Source organism: Chiloscyllium punctatum, chromosome 34 (assembly GCF_047496795.1).
Source record: "Chiloscyllium punctatum isolate Juve2018m chromosome 34, sChiPun1.3, whole genome shotgun sequence".
In the NCBI taxonomy this organism is placed as follows: domain Eukaryota; kingdom Metazoa; phylum Chordata; class Chondrichthyes; order Orectolobiformes; family Hemiscylliidae; genus Chiloscyllium; species Chiloscyllium punctatum.
Window position 1 is genome coordinate 16,229,480 of NC_092772.1, and position 20,030 is coordinate 16,249,509.

At 41.9% G+C, this 20,030-nt stretch overlaps 1 gene segment (V, D, J or C); it reads right to left on the minus strand.

The window, feature by feature from the left end:
* Positions 1-7,397: 7,397 nt before the first annotated feature.
* On the minus strand, positions 7,398-16,633 carry LOC140458698 (Ig heavy chain C region, membrane-bound form-like). The segment is given in 4 exon segments: positions 7,398-7,600; positions 10,398-10,637; positions 13,469-13,771; positions 16,414-16,633. Coding segments are annotated over 4 exon segments (966 nt in total).
* Between the last annotated feature and the right edge of the window lie 3,397 nt (positions 16,634-20,030).

The following is a 20,030-nucleotide window of genomic DNA, read 5'->3' on the forward strand; positions in this document are numbered from 1 at the left end:
CTGATTGAAAATTGATTTGTCAGAACCTGGATGTATTGTTACTCAACTTTGCTCTTCATTTTTTATTCTCTTCACTCTATGCTGTAAGAAAAAACTCCTTTCCAACTTCCACCAAAGGAGAATGAGACAAAGCTCAGTGCTGCAATATTTCACTTTGTACTAAAAGTGGATGAAACTAAAATACCATTTAATGCAAATATAAAACGAATTGAACCAGTTTTAAACGTTTAAAACAAATTATTTATTTCACCAAACGAGTGTATTGAAATATTTCAATAGTTCTCATTGTGTCAAGTACCAGCAAACATTTGGAGTCTGTTCCAATCTATTTTATCTTGTCTCAAGAATAGGCTGAGGAAAAGAGCAGTACATTATGGGCTCCTTCAATTTGAGAATGAGGAAAGGAGTACAGTGTGGATCAGTGATTAACAGCAAGAAAAGTACACTCCAGGTTCGAATAGATGTGCAGTGGAATATACTAAAATGATAGAATGAGAGAAGCTGAAGTGGGATATTGTCAGCTGAATGTTTGATAAGCGTGTTCAAATCGGGTCAGTCAGGATCTTATTGAATGGTGGAGCAGGCTCGAAGGGCCAAGTGACCTATCCTCGTTCATTGTTCATACCTCGAAACACATTTTAAACTGTTACATGGGTACATGCTGATATTTCCATCTATGACTCCCTGGGTTTGATAGCATGTAGTTGACAGTGGCCCCAGGGGTTCTGCACTTGTTTCAGAGATCTGGAAATAGATGTATAGGATACTCTGAGATTGCATTAAGATATTATATAAATACACAACTTTTCTACTTGTCTTCCTGCGAGGGTAGAGAGGGTTTTGCTCTTCATCAAACCTGTGCATCATTTGACTTCAATCTGCTTTACTCTTTTGCATTATTGTGTGGAGTTTATTCTCTTATGTCAAGAGCCTGGGTTTTGCCCAAAGTTTAAGAGGTTTTACTTACATTGGTGAGTTTCTGTATCCCATGAGGTAGATTCATTGCAATCAGTAATGGAAAATATAGCAGATCAAATATAATGTTGTTAACTGTTATTAGGTCATTTAACAGGGATAACTATGTGCTGTTCTATGTCCCTCAGGATTTAAAAGCCTTTTCAGTGGGGCCACTGCGGATTTACCCAATGCGCTATACTGGTGAACTCACTGTTACTGAAACCTCTATAATCTGGGACAATGATGAAATACACACTGACTGGAACCACAACTTATCAGAAAAACTAGGGAACAGCGAGAGATTGGGGCCGCAGCTCAGAACACAGAGGCACTGTAAACCCAAACACCCATTGACACAGCTTCTCGAGATGAATTATGATGTAGTTCTGCACTATTCGGTTCAATACTTCTCTGTCAAGCCTATGTGGTTTGTGGATAAAAATAATGTCTGCTAGGAGGCAACTACAAAGCTCTCTTGCGATAATGTGACACAGAATCAAGTGAAATTTGGAGTATCTCCTTTCGGGGCTTCTTGAATCCTTTCACGTGGCAGCTGAATTTGGTGATCAGATATCAGTTACTATCGAATTGGACGAAATCATGTTCGTGTTTCATTTATTTACATTTCCCTATCTCTGAGGTTTGCCCAATTTCTTTATTAAAGAGCCAATGTGTGTGAGATCTCTTTAGTGATGTCCATTGGATAGCCGTGCTCCTGCCACTGTGCAACTTCATATTGACAACTGCCTTTAAAAACAATCTGAATCTGTGGTCACATTCTGGTGTAGGAACTGAGCGGGGCTCATAATAGAATGAGCACCTCTTCTACTGCTGCAAACCAATGTGGGCTAGATTTTACAACTGTCATTATCACAAGGGTGTTTTTGGTGCCACAATCACTATTCAGAATAACAATTAGTTTTTCTGCTCGTGCAGAATTTCTCTCTGTTACTTTAAATAATAGTGTGCTGTGCGTATGTGCATGTGGTTTGTTTCTATTTATTTCTGTTCCTCAATGGCTTTGAAATTGCTGCTGTATAGGATCAAAGGCAAAGTAATGTCTCCACAAGGACATTGTTGTTGGGTTTCCTCTGAGACCAGTGCAGAACTTTGCCAGTTCATTGTAGGCCTGATACATTATCGTGAAGTTTCACCTCTGCCAGCTGGTACAACATGAAAATTGGAGTATTGATGAAAATAACGGTTTTCTTAAAATTTAAGTCGTTAGTATTGTACTTATCAGGATACTCTCAAGAATACCAATGGGAAGGGAGAAAGCATTTAATCTGTCTGGGTAATGAGTGCTGATTGGTAAAGGCATGGAGAATGGACCAGGTGATGGTTGGCAGTTAACTGCCAAGGCTTGTTGTGATTCGACTAAATTGGTGATGGCCATTCTCTGATTCATTTGGCAAGGCAATACCTTGACCACTCAGACAACCTGCCAATTGAAAACTGAACAACGTTTAGCTGTTAACTGTCCATTACCATCTGAGCAGTCCATTTCCATTGCGGACATCTCGATCAATCATTGTGCACTTTCCAAAGCATCAGAACTCTTTTCTTGTCCAGTGTAAAATGTTGTTTCCCTTAATATCAAAATCCTTGCAGCTATCGAGAGGGACCGTATTGTTGAAGAGGAGAGTGTGAAACGGACTGTTAAGCTAGAAGAGATACCTGTTAGGAAGGAAGATGTGTTGGACATTTTGAACAACTTGAGGATAGACAAGTCCCCCGGGCCTGACGGGATATATCCTAGGATTATGTGGGAAGCAAGAGAGGAAATTGCAGTACCGTTGGCAATGATCTTCTCGTCTTCACTGGCAACTGGGGTGGTACCAGGGGACTGGAGAGTGGCGAATGTTGTGCCCCTGTTCAAAAAAGAGAATAGGGATAACCCCAGGAATTACAGGCCAGTTAGTCTTACTTCTGTGGTAGGCAAAGTAATGGAAAGTGTACTGAGGGATAGGGTTTACGAGTATCTGGAAAGACACTGCTTGATTAGGGACAGCCAGCACGGATTTGTGAAGGGCAGGTCTTGCCTCACAAGTCTTATTGAATTCTTCGAGGAGGTGACCAAGCATGTGGATGAGGGTAGAGCAGTGGATGTAGTGTACATGGATTTTAGTAAGGCATTTGATAAGGTTCCCCATGGTAGGCTTATGCGGAAAGTCAGGAGGCATGGGATAGAGGGAAATTTGGCCAATTGGATAGAAAACTGGCTAACCGGTCGAAGTCAGAGAGTGGTGGTAGATGGTAAATATTCAGCATGGAGTCCAGTTACAAGTGGAGTTCCGCAGGGATCAGTTCTGGATCCTCTGCTGTTTGTAATTTTTATTAATGACTTAGATGAGGGAGTCGAAGGGTGGGTCAGTAAATTTGCAGATGATACGAAGATAGGTGGAGTTGTGGACAGTGAGGAGGGCTGTTGTCGGCTGCAGAGGGACTTAGATATGATGCAGAGCTGGGCTGAGGAGTGGCAGATGGAGTTCAACCCTGCCAAGTGTGAGGTTGTCCATTTTGGAAGAACAAATAAGAATGCGGAATACAGGGTTAATGGTAGGGTTCTTGGTCAGGTGGAGGAACAGAGGGATCTTGGGGTCTATGTACATAGATCTTTGAAGGTTGCCACTCAGGTGGATAGAGTTTGTAAGAAGGCCTATGGAGTATTATCGTTCATTAGCAGAGGGATTGAATTCAAGAGTCGTGAGGTGATGTTGCAGCTGTACAGGACTTTGGTTAGGCCACATTTGGAGTACTGTGTGCAGTTCTGGTCGCCTCACTTTAGGAAAGATGTGGAAGCTTTGGAGAGGGTGCAGAGAAGATTTACCAGGATGTTGCCTGGAATGGAGAGTAGGTCGTACGAGGATAGGTTGAGAGTTCTCGGCCTTTTCTCGTTGGAACGGCGAAGGATGAGGGGTGACTTGATACAGGTTTATAAGATGATCAGAGGAATAGATAGAGTAGACAGTCAGAAACTTTTTCCCCGGGTACAACAGAGTGTTACAAGGGGACATAAATTTAAGGTGAAGGGTGGAAGGTATAGGGGAGATGTCAGGGGTGGGTTCTTTACCCAGAGAGTGGTGGGGGCATGGAATGCGCTGCCCGAGGGAGTGGTAGAGTCAGATTCATTGGCGACCTTTAAGCGGCATTTGGATAGGTACATGGATGGGTGCTTAATCTAGGATAGAAGTTCGGCACAACATCGTGGGCCGAAGGGCCTGTTCTGTGCTGTATTGTTCTATGTTCTATGTTCTATGTTCTATCCTGCTGTATGCAAGACAAAAAAAAAGTCCTATTTTATGGCAATATCCAATTTCTATATTTGCAAACAACCGTTTGAATATGGGTACCTTTTGTTAATGGAGTATCCAGCATCCAGCTAATATGATTAAAATGGAATCTAGGTTTCGAGTTTGTAATGATTTAACTCCCTGACAAGCCCACTTTGTACATGCAGCTCCTCTTTGAACATTGTATCAGTCTGGCTGTTGAAAGTCAGCTTTGGAAAGTTGTTTATTTCTGTTAACTTCTATTTAATGAATTCCTGAAACGGTGGAAAATACATTCTATTGCATTTACAAACTAAGATATCTTGTGAAATCAGGAGATGTGCACAGTGCAAATAAAAATCCAATTTAATGCTGGCCTGGACAAGACTGGTAACCTTAAACTTGTGCTTCTAGAGAAAGGACTGAGATCAGTCAGAATCATTGGTGACCTTTAAGCGGCAATTGGATAGGTACATGGATAGGTGCTTAAACGAGGACAAATGATCGGCACAACATCGTGGGTCGAAGGGCCTGTTCTGTGCTGTATTGTTCTATGTGCTATGTTCTATCTTAACTGGCTCATTATCATCTAATATATTCAGTGTAAACTTATGTCTATCTCTAAATTCTTCAAGGCCTTGGTCCACGCTGTCTCTTGTACCCTTTATATAAACACTCTGTTCTTTGGTTCTCTGATTGCTTTATATCTTTTTGTCCAAGAGTTTGGTGAAGTCCTCTGAATTAGATGCACTTTATTGATAAACTCCCTTCGCTGCCCTCTGGTACTCATTCTCACTTTGAAAGCTTGCTTAAAAGCCGGTTTCATGTTTCTGGTCATTGGTCCAAACTCTTCTGATACATGCCAACAAACTTCTCCTGTTTGGCATTCGGTCCATCCTTTTCCAGTTTGGAAGGTCGAACTCGAATGCTGAATATAGGGTTAAAGGCAGGATTCTTGGCAGTGTGGAGGAACAGAGAGATCTGGGTGTGCAAGTACATAGATCCCTCAAAGTTGCCACCCAAGTGGATAGGGTTGTTAACAAAGCATATAGTGTTTAGACTTTCATTTACAGGGGAATCGAGTTTCAGAGCAGCGAGGTTTTGCTACAGCTCTTCACGTCCCTGGTGAGACCACAATTGAAATATTGTGTCCAGTTCTGTTCGCCCTGCTATAAAAATATATATAGAGGCTTTGGAGACGGTGCAAAGAAGGTTTACCAGGATGCTGCCTGGACTGGAGGTTTGCTTTATGAAAAAAAGTTTGAATAAGCTCAGACTTTTCTCTCTGGAGAGAAGAAGAAAAAGAGGAGACCTGATTGAGGTATACAAAATAATGAGAGGAATAGATAAAGTCAATAGGCAGAGAATTTTCTGCAGGGCAGAATTGACTGGTACGAGGGGGTCATAGTTTTAATATATTAGGAGAAAGGTATAGAGAAGGTTCTTTACGCAGAGAGTTGTGAATGCATGGTGTGTCAGATAGATCTCAGACTCAGGCAGGTGTGACGTGCTTCTTTATTTAGTGATGAACTCAGGCGAACATACAATAGTAAGGGAGTAAACCCAAAGGGGTGAAGGAGCAGAGGATCCTCCGTGTGTATGTGCACAAATCAAGGAATGTACCATGACATGTGGACAGAAGAGCAAATAATCCCGACTTCAAGTTGTAGAGAACCAAAGCATAGCAATGATATTAAGCTGATATAAAAGAGTCGCTTGCCTCACTTGGAATATTTCATCCAATTTCAGGTGCCACATTTTTGAAAAAATGCAAAGTTATGAGATTTGGTGCGTGACTGATTCACAACACTATTCCCGGGTTGATACACCTCACCGACTCTAAGAAATTGAGAATGTTCTCCTCTGCTGACAGTTTCCAGACTCTGTGAACAGTTGCTATGATTGGTTCTCAATTCTGTCTTGCGTCATCTAGATCCCAAAGGCTGAAAATTTCAAGCACTCATGAGCTCTGCCGTGCCTGATCAACATCGACCTCTGAATTATTATTTTTGAGGGTTGCTGTTCAGTAATATCCCTGTCTCAGATAGATTTCAGTCTCATTTCCTGGGATTTGACAGGTGTGGTGTGTCAAATAGATCCCAGGAATTGTGCTCCATGAGATTTATGTGTGAGAAAAACTCCAATTCTGTGAATCCGCCCTTGGATTGTGCACGTGTTGTGTCTGAATACCTGACTGAACGTTGACATTTTTGGCTGATGAATATTTCGTTGGGCACTTTAGATGGCGATTTCTGCATTACTAACCTAGGCTGTCCCGACATTGGGAGTACTTTTAGTTTAGACAATATAGAGTAAACTTTCAAACTCCGTTGCCTGCCTTTTTATTGGCTTCTGGTGGAGCCTATAAAATTATCATTACGTGACCCGAGGCCGTGACACTTTGTGCATAAGAAGAAATGTTCTCTCATCATTCTGCCTCTGGAGTGTTCCATCAGGCATATCGTGTGAAAGATATATTTACATTAGTGGGCTGCATGGTAGCGCAGCATTAAACTAAATGACTGGATGAAACACAACCGAACAGAACAAGTGAAAGTATTTGGATGGGAAAGGAGTTGGATGTGGGAAAATGTATTATTACTGACTGGCCATGAAGAAAGAATTAAACAAACTCAAGGTTAGTGCATATCCATTCGAGATTTATTAACCATTTCAGAATGCATTTTTATCCAAAAGGTTGATGTAAAAGTTAACAGAAGTGAATATAATGGCTGAATGCCACATTGAGACGAGAACACATGCGCTGTGAGCTGGGAATTTTCTGTACATCAGTAACAGTCACAAGAAAGGGAATACAAAGGCTCACCAGAAAGGGTAGGCAACCATTCTGAGTAAGGAACAAATAAAAACAAAATAAATGAGGCTTCAAACAACTGGGAAGCAACAAATTCTTCCAACCACAACCATCTCAAAGATATCAAAGTAAAAAGGAAAATCCATCAATAATTGTCTCAGTTACACGCTGATAAACTGAAGTAATCTCACAGTTAGAGTCAGCAACAGGACAGATTGTAGATTGGGAATTCAGAGACCTTGATAAGCAGATCAGGAAAATCAAAGAGGTCCACAACACATTCACTTAACCTGGAAAAGAGAAATAAAGCAATAATGCAGATATTTATGATCAGGGAATTTCAGACTTAATGTTTATTCAATGGCACACTTAGAGATTTCACACAACCTATTGGGCTGCTTGGCGTGAGAAAGATGTGGTATCCTCACCTTCACCAGAGTGACGGCAGCGCTGGAGAAAATACTCAGGAAGAACAAGGTGATGAACGTGGAAGCAGTTGCCCAGATGTTGCTGTTATCATCCTCATAGTCTTCAATCCAAGTGCGATCTATTGAATCTATGAATATAAAGCCGAGAGAACGCATTTAGATTGTTTATCGATCCAGATCGATCTATCTGCATCCAAGTCATGTAATTAGAGACCATTACATCTTCATAAAGCAGTCAGGTATTTCCCAAATGTGACTGTTATCTGTATCTTTTAGTGCATTATTGACTCTTAGCAGGACATTACAAATACGAACTGCACATATTCTTTCTTCATTGTCCACGTCAGAACGTTTTAAATTATTTTTCTTTTCATTTATTATTTAAGGATATTATTATTTGTGGAATGCTCATTATGAATTATATCATTATATATTAAATATAGGGTGTGACAGCACTTTAGTTGAAAATTGTGGACATCACTGAATAAAAGTTCACATGTGATTCTCATCCTTATGTATTGGTGACCAATGGCTTGGCAAATCATGAATATAAGTGACATCACAGTCAGGTAATTGGTTCATATTTTTGTTTGTAGGATCTGTATATTTAGGAATAAGTTTTTGTACATGTGTCCCTTGATTTATTTGATCTACTGCTTGGTGTGTTTGGTTTTCCTTTCATGTTTGTGTATGTCGTTATGAGAGTCTCTTACTTCACTCTTGCCCATGTTGGAGTCCGTGCATGAATAAACATATTCCTGTTCCTTTGCTGCTGGTGTGCTCATGTGTTTGTGCACCTAAATTTTGGTCTTTTCACCTTGTGTAAGCATCATCATGCTAATAAGTCACTTCGTTGCTGCCTATGCTTATCTTGTAATGTCTTTGTGAGTGTTCACTTTTCATTAGTGCTATCTAAAATGTGTGCTTATGTGTCTGTTTCAGATCCTACCAACAACTAGGTTATTTTCATGTTTATGCTTAATAAATGTTAGCATGCAATGTAATGTTTTGATGGATGTTTATATTTATATGATTATGTTTGCTTGTGTGGCAATCTTTCCCAAACCATCTCCTGATAAGCTTGTTTGTGTTATTGTTTGTGGATGCTTGTGCCCATTATCCTTATTTAATAAACGCCCCTCTATTTAGGCACTTGTGTGTCTGCATGTGAGACTCTGAATTTGTGTGTACGTGTGATATTGTATGTATGCTAATCAATGTGGTGTAAAAATAACTAATTCAGCTGCCCCTGTCATCGTATATTTGTGATTCTGAAAATGGGAAAATAATGATATCAATAATTATCTCTGTGCGCTTACGTGGCTGTGTGAGTTGACATGTGGGAGGACATATTTCAAAATTTGTATCTGTGTGTTCACGCGTGTATGTCTGTACGCATTTTACTGTATGAATGTATATGTATTCATGCCCATTTGTGTGTTACCGTGTGTCTATGTTTCTCATGGTTATGTGTGAGTACCCCTGATCATTTGTGCAAATGATTTTCATTTGGTGTATGTAAGTTTTTGTATGAGCATAGGTGAGTGTTCAAGTACCACTTGCCATGTGTGGCTCTGTGCGAGTATGCGTGTGTGACATAGTATCTATATGCACATTTGAGTGTGCACATAAATATTTGTCTTTAGGTGAGAGCCCATATATGTGTCATTACGTGTGTATTTGCGATCATCTCTCTGTATCTGTTCTTATGCCAGACTGCAATTTTTGTTATTCTAATTTATTGTTCTTATTTTAATGGATTGCCCATAATTAGACTTGACCTTGGTGTTGTAGGAAACATTTCCCATCGTCGTGGCGAGATAAGCGTTTTATGAACAACTCTTCTGTTGCAGTGATAGAATTTCTGTCTCTGAGAGAAAAGGCGTGAGTTCAAATCCCCACTGATAACATTTCTGAATATGTTTATTAGAAAATGTCTACTTGTGTACTGTATGTGAAACAAAATGATATCAGGTATTCGAATACCAGAATTGATCCCATGTGCTCCAGAAAACTGAGACAAAACTATGGAATTCTAACCCGGACGATGCAAACACCAGTTTTGGATTATGGGAATCAATGTTAATCATTTGTTAACAGAGCCAAGCGTGTCCAACATGCTTCAAAGGTATTATTTTGCAAGGAAATGTTAAATCTTTGGACAGTAAGCAAGAAGCTGACTGTTCCTGTTAGTAACTGGGGAACATTACAGAGGACATCTACCATGAAATCTCTGCACAGGGAGCAAGAGGACAGATCATTCAACATTCCCCTCCCCTCTGCTCCACGACAACTTATCTGTCGATTCATTTTAGTATGAAAGTGAAGATACATTCTCTCAACTCATGCGCTGGTGCAAGATCCCTGGAAGTTCCCCAGAAACAAAGGTTACATTCAAACTGTTCTGCACTGTTTACGATTGGTATGTTCCAATCAAATTTAATTTTAATGTGTCTTAAATTTACATTTCCAATTGCTGCAATGTGGCAGTTGAAAACTGACCTGAATTTTATAAGAATGTCCAATCGGGGGAATCAAGAACACCAAGTTCAAAACCCGTGCTCTACCCTTGACATAAAATGGACATTGTCAGATTTTGTCACAGAGGGATTTAGGATGGATAAGGTACTTGGCGGAATCCTGCAATGAGTGAGCTTTACTCTGTCTCTGACCCAGGGTGTATCTGAGCAGAGAACATTAACTGCACAAGACATTCATCCTAGACCTGTTCATAATCCACTTTAACTACACAGATGCAATGTAAGTCAGAGTGAGAAACAACTAACTCAGTATTTAACTCACAATTGGAGGAAAAAAAAGCTTTATTACTTTTGTTGAATTATTAAATGCAACTTTGAGATTTTTATTGACATGAATTAACAGTGTCCATCAGTGCAAGTGAAATGTTTACGAAACTCGGTTTACCGCTGGATTTATCGACTGTTCTGTTGATGATCTTCAATGGAATCGCTTCATGTCCCACCACAAAGGAGTAAGAAGCACCGCTGGCCCACTCCTCCGTTGTAATGGGTAACAGGCTGTACATGAAGAAGGAGGAGTTGTCGCTCTCGGCCATCACCTCGGTGTTCTTGTAGTTACTGGGATTCACCGGCTTGTCATTGTTTGTCCACTTGACTAAGATCTCTCGGGGGGAGAAACCTCTCACTAAACAGGTGAGGGAGAGAAACCTCTGAGCGGAGATTTCTTCTGTTGGTGGCAGGAGGACTGACACTGATGGCTCCAGCGGATCAATCACGGCAGAATATTTGAGACAAATATAAATCAACCAAAAAATCCTGAACCAATATCACAATTTCACTAAATATTAAAATACGCCATGTTTAATTTGGGATTTGGTCACTTCCGTTTACAAAAGGAGCAGAATGGTACACATTCTGTCCAGTTAAAAAAGTATAGTTTAATGTGAAAGTTGCCTCCATGTTTCCAGCCCACAACAAGGACATTCTGTCCAACTGTCATTGCTGATGGTGACATCAAAACCCTGGCTTCTTCCCACCTTATCTGACTTAATCAGAATACAATATCCTTTTGTCCATCTTTTTCTTAAGTAGCTACCTAGCTATCCTGCCTTCAGATGCATCATTAATGCTCCCAACAGTGTTTGTTCATTACCAATCAAAGCCTGCCATTGATGTAACTGGATCTGGATTACACATGGGATCCTTTGTGCATTAATTTCACCGCTCTCCTTTCTCCTTGTGGATGGAGTCTCTCAGTGGAGTCTGTAGATTCTGATGGTACACCACACATTGACAAGTAAAGCCACTCAGCCAGGCTTCAGTAGAAATGTCTAATTTGCTGATCACGCTGTCGGGATTCTGTCCAGGCTGGTCAGCAATCTCTGATCTCAGATGCTTCTTTTCTTGTTTCCAGGTCACGTTGACTCCGGAAGGAAGATTGGACACAACGCAGGTTAACGTCACCGTCGCCTCTAGTAAGACTTGTTCTAATGGCGGTGGGAGGATATTAATGGTGTTCGGCTGGCACTAGGTATCTTCTATGAAACAAATATCAAAGTCAATGAAAAATGCCCCTTTCTGATACAAACAGCCAATCTTCAGATTACCTCTTCACAGGGTGAAGATACCACCTTCAAAATGGCAACTCCAACTATTGCTGGAACGATAAAAAGTAAAATCATCGAAGATGCCATCATGTGACCCATGGAATGACCTTTCTTTCAGAGTTTGTCTCTCACTTAACACCATCTATTGATATTTGTGACAAGAGTAATCTGAATACAATCAGTTCATTTCCATGTTCATAACCCTTATGTGCAAATGCTGCTGGTCACGCTGACTGCCAAATCACATCCTAAATTTTGGACAAATTATAATAAATAATAATTATTCTCTTTGCAGAGATCAAAGTGATACAGGAGCGGTGAACAGCCATGGAAATTCTGTTCATTATATTTAATGATCAAAATTACTTTGCGATATTGGTGTGATGTCATTCTCTAATTTATGTCATTGTTCCTCGTGGGCTGTGTTTGGAGTAGATCTGAAAACAAGACATTGAGTACAGCATTGGATATCGAGAAGGACACCCATCTCCTTAAGTCTTTCCCTCCATTCAGTTACTTCATGACTGGTCTGTACTTTCACTTTATTAACCAAGCTGCATTTTTTAATTTCTTCATAGAGCAGGGGAGAAAAAAAACAAACAAAAGCGTATTAAATTAATCTACAAACGCGATGGAAATGTACACTTGTTTTATAGACATCCACTACTCACGATGTAAACATCGCCACCCCAAACCAGGCTAAATCAGCCTGTACTGGATTAGTGGTGCTGGAAGAGCACAGCAGTTCAGGCAGCATCCAACGAGCAGCGAAATCGACGTTTCGGGCAAAAGCCCTTCATCAGGAATAAAGGCAGTGAGCCTGAAGCATGGAGCCTGTCTCGAGTTCTTAGCTCATTCATCCCTATTGTAGCGTTCTTACCAGAATTTACTTTCCTGCCTCATCCAATAATTACAGAGAGCACCTTAAAGAAGCTCAGTGAGATCACGTTTATCCCAGTTCATCAAATGTGATGCCCACTTGGTCTGTGGCCTGATCCCATAAGTGAAGTTAAAGAGCTCAGTACCAGATAAAAATCAATGTCGTACAGTGTCCAAGGCCAACAGGTCATTCCTGAGCAGGGAATGAAGCGTTGAACGCATTTTGATTTATTTTCAAGTAAGGGTCACTGCATATTTTAACCACATCATTTTAAGACCACAACATCATAAGATGGAGGATCAGAATAAGGCTGTTCGACCAATCCAGAGTTTAGATCAGAATGATGCTGGAAAAGCACAGCAGGTCAGGCAGCATCCGACGAGCAGGAAAATCGACGTTTCGGGCTAAAGCCATTCTACTGTCTTCTCCCCATACTAAACAAGAGCCGATCTATCTCTGGCTCGAATACACACAATGGACTGACCTCCAAAGCCCTCTGCAGCAACAAGTTCCACAGCCTCATCACCCTCTGGCTGAAGAAATTCCTCCACATCTCAGTTCTAAACGGTGCCCCTTTGACCCTGAGACTGTGCCCTTGGGTCCGAGTCTTGCCTACCAGTCAAAACATCTATTCCACATTCACTCGACCTCAGTCTCTTAGTATTTTCTATGTTTCAATCAGATATCTCTCCAATATCCCCACTCCACCCCCAAACTTATCCTTGAAGCGGCTATCAGGCAAGGATTCAGCACTCTGAATGCCTGTCCCAGCATGGTCAGGCAACAAACTATTTAACAAAGCTCACTGTCTATATATCTAACTTCAACAGAGAGGAAACATGCTTTTCTGACTTGCCAAAATGTTGAATTATGAGCAATGCTAATGTAACACTCAAACTGAAATGAGATACGTGGCATGTGGGAAATAAGAAGCTGTACCATGCTGTTTATTATGCCTGATAAATTAGTGTGTTTGATTCACATCAGAGTTCAGAGTGATTTGTAGCTCTCTCAGTGTGTGTCTCTTACCCTGGAGTGCGGTGATGTTTTTACTTTGAATGTTCCCTCCATGAGAGACTTGGCAGGTATAAACTGCGCTGTTGAACCATTCACCATAAGGGACCATTAGCCGACTCGTCACCGAGAAGTTCCCGTTCGCCTCAAACACGGGAGACGTGAAGAAGCCAGAATCCAAGGGTTGGCCATTCTTCAACGAACGCACGGAGATTGACTTCGGATGGAAATCGATTATTGAACAGACGACGGTTGCAAACTTGCTGCTTGCGATTTCTTCACTGGAGCTGACAGTTAGAAGGGTTGGTGGGAGAATACCTAGATCATTAGGAAACACATCGCATAAATTATCTGACGAATTTCAGAACAAATACAATCAGTTCTCATATATCAAGGTTTCTTGTGGTTAATGGATACAAGAATCATAATTGTGCAGAGTGCTGGAGAAGCTGGTATCCACACAGAAAGATCAGCAGGACAATGTGAAAGGCTAATATTATAGGACACAGCAAGGGAGTCAAGGAGGCATAGAAACTATAGGCCAGTAACACCAGAAGGGAGATAGCAACGTTCGATGGTATTCATTTTAATGACAGAGTCTGATGAACAAGGCAGATGAATTGCCGGCATAAATGAGGAAATGATGCGGCTGCTATCACGGAGACATACTGAGAGCCGGGCAGGAGTGACTATTCAATATTCTAGGATTTAGTGCCTTCAGGCGAGACAGGGAAAGATGGAAAAGGATGGGGGCGGGGGTGTGGGGTACAGAATGTTGCTTCTGTCCCAATTCTGACAAAAGTATTTTAAGCTGTAAAGAGAAATGAAATCATGGATACCTCCTCGAACCAAGGCAAATGGATAGTACTTCTTAACCAAAATACGGCAAACATAACTACAGGGAGAGCACGATAGACCCTACTATAGGTCCAAAAGACCAAGTGCACATACATGGGCAAATTTCAGAGAAGTGTAAGTTAAATAGGGGAATGAGAAAAGAGGTTTTGAACTTCCTCAGCACAGGGTTGGATATTCATTTAGTCAAAAATTTAGAAGGAGCACAATTCTGAAAATGCCCCCAGGAGAATATTTTAGCAAAGTGTGTGTTTAATACAGAGAATTTCAATCCAGACCTTGCAAGAAAGGGGTGAATCTGAACTTAACTTTAGGGAATGAAGTCGACCCAGTGGGTAAAACCTCAATGGTGGAGCACTTTGAGACAGTGATCGTAAATCAGTTGGATTTCAGATTGTACTGCAAAGGAATAGAAATTGGCCCAAAGTTCTGAAAAGGGGAAGGACAATTTTAGTAAGATCAGGTAATGACTTGACCAGAGTGGACTGGACGCTGACATTTATTGGTAAATCTGAGTCAGAGCAGTGTGACACATTTAAGAAAGAGATAGGAAAATCACAGGGAGGACATTTCCCAGGAAGCCACTGCGTGGGACCAAGAATGCAGCGGGCTCTGGACACCAAAGGGCATGGAGGGTGAGATAAAGAGAAAAAAAGGAGGCTTCCGGTCTATACTGAAATCTCAAAACAATTGAAATTATTATCGAGTACAGAACGTGCAAGGGGGAGTTTGAAAGACAAAGGAATTAGAAGAGCAAAAGGGACCATGAGAAAATAATAGCAGTCAAAACAAAGGAAAATATTTTTAAAAGTTACAGTCTCATTCATAATAAAAGAATTATTCGGGAACAGTAAAGCTCATTAAGTGTTATTATTGGAGTGGAGCTGGAGTATTAGGGTGTTGTCAAAACGAATGTGTTGTGTCAGTGTTCACTGGTATGAGGGACAATGTGGGGACAGAAAACATGGAGGGGTGTTGGGATGTACTTTCAGAAATTAGGACACATGACGTGATGTTCTGTGTTGTCTTGCTGAATGAAAAGTGGTTATATTTCCAGGGCAGATGAAAAGGTTTCCTTGGCTTTTCTCTTACATACCAACGATTAAGACTCAAATTTAGGAGGATTAACCAGTGAAATCACAGATAAAATGAAAACTGTCATGTTGGTAAGTCATGAGCATCATAGCTTTAGATTGCAGGAGGATTTAAAAGGGTTGGTTGTATGTAAAGAGAAGTTGCAAATGCAAATTATTCCGGATATATGTAAGGTGATGTAATTCGGCAGAAGAATCTGTGAGGTATGACGTTTTGAATGGTGGAACCCTGGAAAGGCCTGAGGATCTTTGGTGCATGTACCCACCGATCCCCTGTAGTTCTGTGTCGTCTTAACAAAGAGGCTAAGAAGGTCAGAGGATATTTTCTTTTCTGAGCCGAGACATTGACAATGAAGAGTAGGGAGATGATTCTGGAACTTAATAGAACATTGGTTCGGCCATACTGAAGCATTGTGTGCATGTTATCGAAGGAATGAGATTACACTGAAGGCAGTATTGATGAGATTTGCCAGGATCTTGCCTGGGTTGGAGGGTTTTAGTTATGAAACTAGACTAGATAGACAGGAGTTTACCTTGGAGCAGAGGAGAATTAGGGAGAAGATTATCATGATGTCTAGAATTATTTTAGGCATAGACAGGGTAAACTGGATGAAACCTTTCCCCTTGATGGATTGATCAATGCCTCAGGGGCACAGGATGAAGGTAAGGCCAGGAGGTTCCAAGTGGATCTCAGGGGAAAACAAAATCAAACCGAGGGTGGAGTTAGCCTGGAGCTCAGCACCTATAAGTCATGTAGAGACTGAGCCCCTCTAAATAAATATGAGGAATTGAGATGCATCCTTGCAAAGGCAAGTCACACAAAGCAATGGATCATGTGCTGGCACATGAGACTGGAATAGTTAGGTGGCTGTTATTGATAGGCGTGGACTGGATGGATCAAAGGGCCTTTTTCTTGTGCTCTTTCAGGTGATTCTGTGAAAACGGTTATAAATAATGCCTTCTTCATATTAATCCAGTTGCTCTGTTTATCTCAGTTCCCACAACACGTACCTGGACATGGCATTTCTTTGTTCTTGTGTGACCCGCTGTGTTGAACCTCACAGTAGATTTTGCTGGGGCAATCTGACGCTGACCCGGGCAGGGTTAACTGGTTGCTCAGGATGTAGGTTCCTTTCTTGTTTCTCACTGATGGGTAAGTCTTAAATCCAGTCGTGATTAGCTCCCCACCGTTCTTCCTGGTTACCTTGGTGACGTCAGGGGAATAGTCCATCACCAAACAACCAAAGGTCGCAGAACCTGTGTCATGCTCCTGACAGGAGGAGACCAGGCCATAAAGCATGGGGGGGAGACGGTGTCTCTACAATAGAATGACCAATTGAGCAAGTTAGTTTCTGTTCATTTGACTTTATCAGTTACTCAAATGTATCCTCAGCTGTAAACGTTTGCCAGTATGCACCCGCTGAAGTCTACAGCATAACTGGAGTTTATTTTTGTTTCCTACCAGTTGCTGATTATGATCATTGGTTTCCTCTTCTTGACAATTACGGTATAATTTAGGAAGAAAAACTTCCAGATCCCACCCCAGTAACTGTTTGAAGATCTCACCAACTGACACTTTCACTGGATTGCTGTGAAGAGCAGAGAGGTTTCACAAAATACAAACCAAGAAAATGCAGGTTCATCGAAATTCTACAGTGTGTGCAAACAGGCCATTTGGCCCAACAAGTCCACACCCACCCTCTGAAAAGTAACCCGTCCAGACCTATTCCCCAACCCTATTATGCTACAGTTAACCCTGACTGATGCACCTTACCTCCCAAATCACTGAACACAACATTTGCAATTCCCCCAGCTTGCGCAACTTTGGACTGTGGGAGGAAACGCACGCAGACATGGGGAGAAATTGCCAACTCCACACAGATAGTCACCCGAGGCTGGAATGGAACCCGAGTCCCTCGCACTGTGAGGCAGCAGCGCTAACCACGGAACCAGCGTGCTGCCCCAACATGTACCATGCTGCTGGAAATACCCAACAGCTGGCAGTACCCCCGGAGAGAAATCAGAGTGAATCATAGAACATAGAACATTACAGCGCAGTACAGGCCCTTCGGCCCTCGATGTTGCGCTGCCCTGTCATTCTAATCTGAAGCCCATCCCACTACACTCTTCCATGTACGTCGATATGCCTCGGTGAAATCAATGACTACAGATGCTGGAAACCAGATTCTGGATTAGTGGTGCTGGAAGAGAATAGCAGTTCAGGCAGCATCCAAGCCTGTCCAATGATGACTTAAACTTGGCGAATCTACTACCGTGGCAGCAAAGCATTCCATACCCTTACTACTCAATGAGTAAAGAAACAGCCTATGATATCTGTCTTACACCTATCTCCCCTCACTTTAAAGTTGTGTCCCCTCGTGTTTGCCGTCCCCATACTTGGAAAAGGTCCAGTGAGCCTTCCTCACTTATCAATGCAAGGCAGAATGTTCTCTCTGGGAGGAAGGTCACTGCAGCAGCAGCACAGGCAGGAGCTGAGCACTGGGACTGGGAGGAGGGCTGTCACGGCTGAACTCATGCCAATTGTCTGGAAGTTGAAACATCTAATTTACAATTATCTGAATTCTGGAGGCCTCTGAGAAATAGAGGACCATTAAGGTTCAGAGACTTTGGAGTGTTACAGCTGAGTATTGACGTAAATATGATTTGAGAAATGAACTGGTAATCTTTAACTTTAATAACTATCAAATTGACACGCAGTTCACCACCAAACCTCATCTTTCAGACTAACCACTGCACTTACTCTGTCTAGACCTAAATTTCCACTCACATTGACAAACCCTACCCTGCTATACACCCATTCATGCCCAGAACACACAACACCTATCACACCCAACAAATCCAAGGCAATCCATATTGACAGTGTAGCTGACCACAGAGATCTCGGTGTCCATGTACATAGATCCCTAAAAATTGCCAGCCAGTTTGATAGAGTTGTTTAGAAGGCATACTTTGTGTTGGCTTTCATCGATAGAGGGACTAAGTTTCAGAACCACGAGGTTAGGCTGCAGCTGTATAAAACTCTGGTGTGGCCGCACTTGGGAGTATTTTGTACTGTTCTGGTCACCACATTATAGAAAGAATGTGGAAGCTTTGGAAGAGTTCAAAGGAGGTTTACCAGGATGTTGTTTGATATGGAGGGAAGGTTTAATGAGGAAAGGATGAGGGTCTTGAGGCTGTTTTTGTTTGAGAGAAGAAGGTTGAGAGGTGACTTAATTGAGACATAAAAGATAAACAGAGGGTGGACAGTGAAAGTATTTTTCCTAGAATAGTGATGGCTGGCAGGAGAGGACATAGATGACCGATGTCAGAGGTTGTTTCTTTACTCAGAGAGTAGTAGGGCCATGGAACCCACTGCCTGCAACAATAGTACACTCGTCAACTTTAAAGGCATTTAAAAGGTCACTGGATAAACATATGGATGAAAATGGAATAGTGTAGTATAGATAGGCTTCAGATTGGTTCCACACGTCAGCGCAACATTGAGGGCTGAAGGGCCTGTACTGCACTGTAATGTTCTCTATTCTACCTTCCAGATGGACATATGATCTCAATTCCTTTCACTCATTTACACTCCTGCCGCCCTGCACCTGGCCCATGGTGAATCTGGCCCTGACTGGACCTGGCACCATCATTTTCACAACCTCTGACAAAAGCCCACTACCCAAGACATGACCTCAGCCCTTGATCACTGACCTCTCATCTTACCCAAGACAACCTGTGCACATTGTATCCTAGCTCCTTTCACATCTATGCTTTACAAACTACCATTTTGCCAGACTCCGAGCTTTGCATTTTGACAACAAGTCCACCTGTCACTTCATGACAGTGACCTTCCACCCCCGAAACATCCTGGCACTCTGCCCACCTCTACACTAACCAGCCTGGCATTCTGCCCACCTCTCCATAAACCTGCCTGGCAAAGACAGACCTCCTGCATTTCAGCTCAAATTACCCCTCACCTACCAAGCGCAATTCGAACAAATTATCCTGTGACCATTACCATTTACCTTGATGCCACCTTGCCAGACAGAGTGCATGCAAGCTTACCCAGCAGCCAGCCAGCACCTCACAGCCTACCAGACTAAATTCTCCCACCTGCCCAATCTAGCCCCTCACTTGCTCACCACCTTCCAACTTTGAGCCTACTCCAACATAAAGCCAGAGAGTCATAAAGTCGTACAGCACAGAAACAGTTCCTTTGGTCCAGTTCATCCATGCTGACCAGGGTTCCCAAATTAAACTAATTCCACTTGCCTGCCTTTGGCCCATATCCATCCAGACCTATCCAGTTCCTGTAGCAGTTCAAATGTCTTCTAAATATTGGACCTATCTCTGCATTTACCACTACCTCTGGCAGTTCATTCCAATGTTTTGGACAGTTATAACGTGAAGCCCTAACTCCTGCACTCAGTGCTCTGACCAATGAAGGTCCATGTTCCAAACACCTTCAACACACTAGGTACTTGAGACAACGCTTTCAAGAATCTATGAGTCTGAACCCTCAGGGCCCTGTGTTCAACCTCACTACCCAGTGCCCTACCATTAACTCTGTAAGTTGTGACTTGATTTATCTTCTCAAAAAGCAACATGTCGTATTCATTTAAATT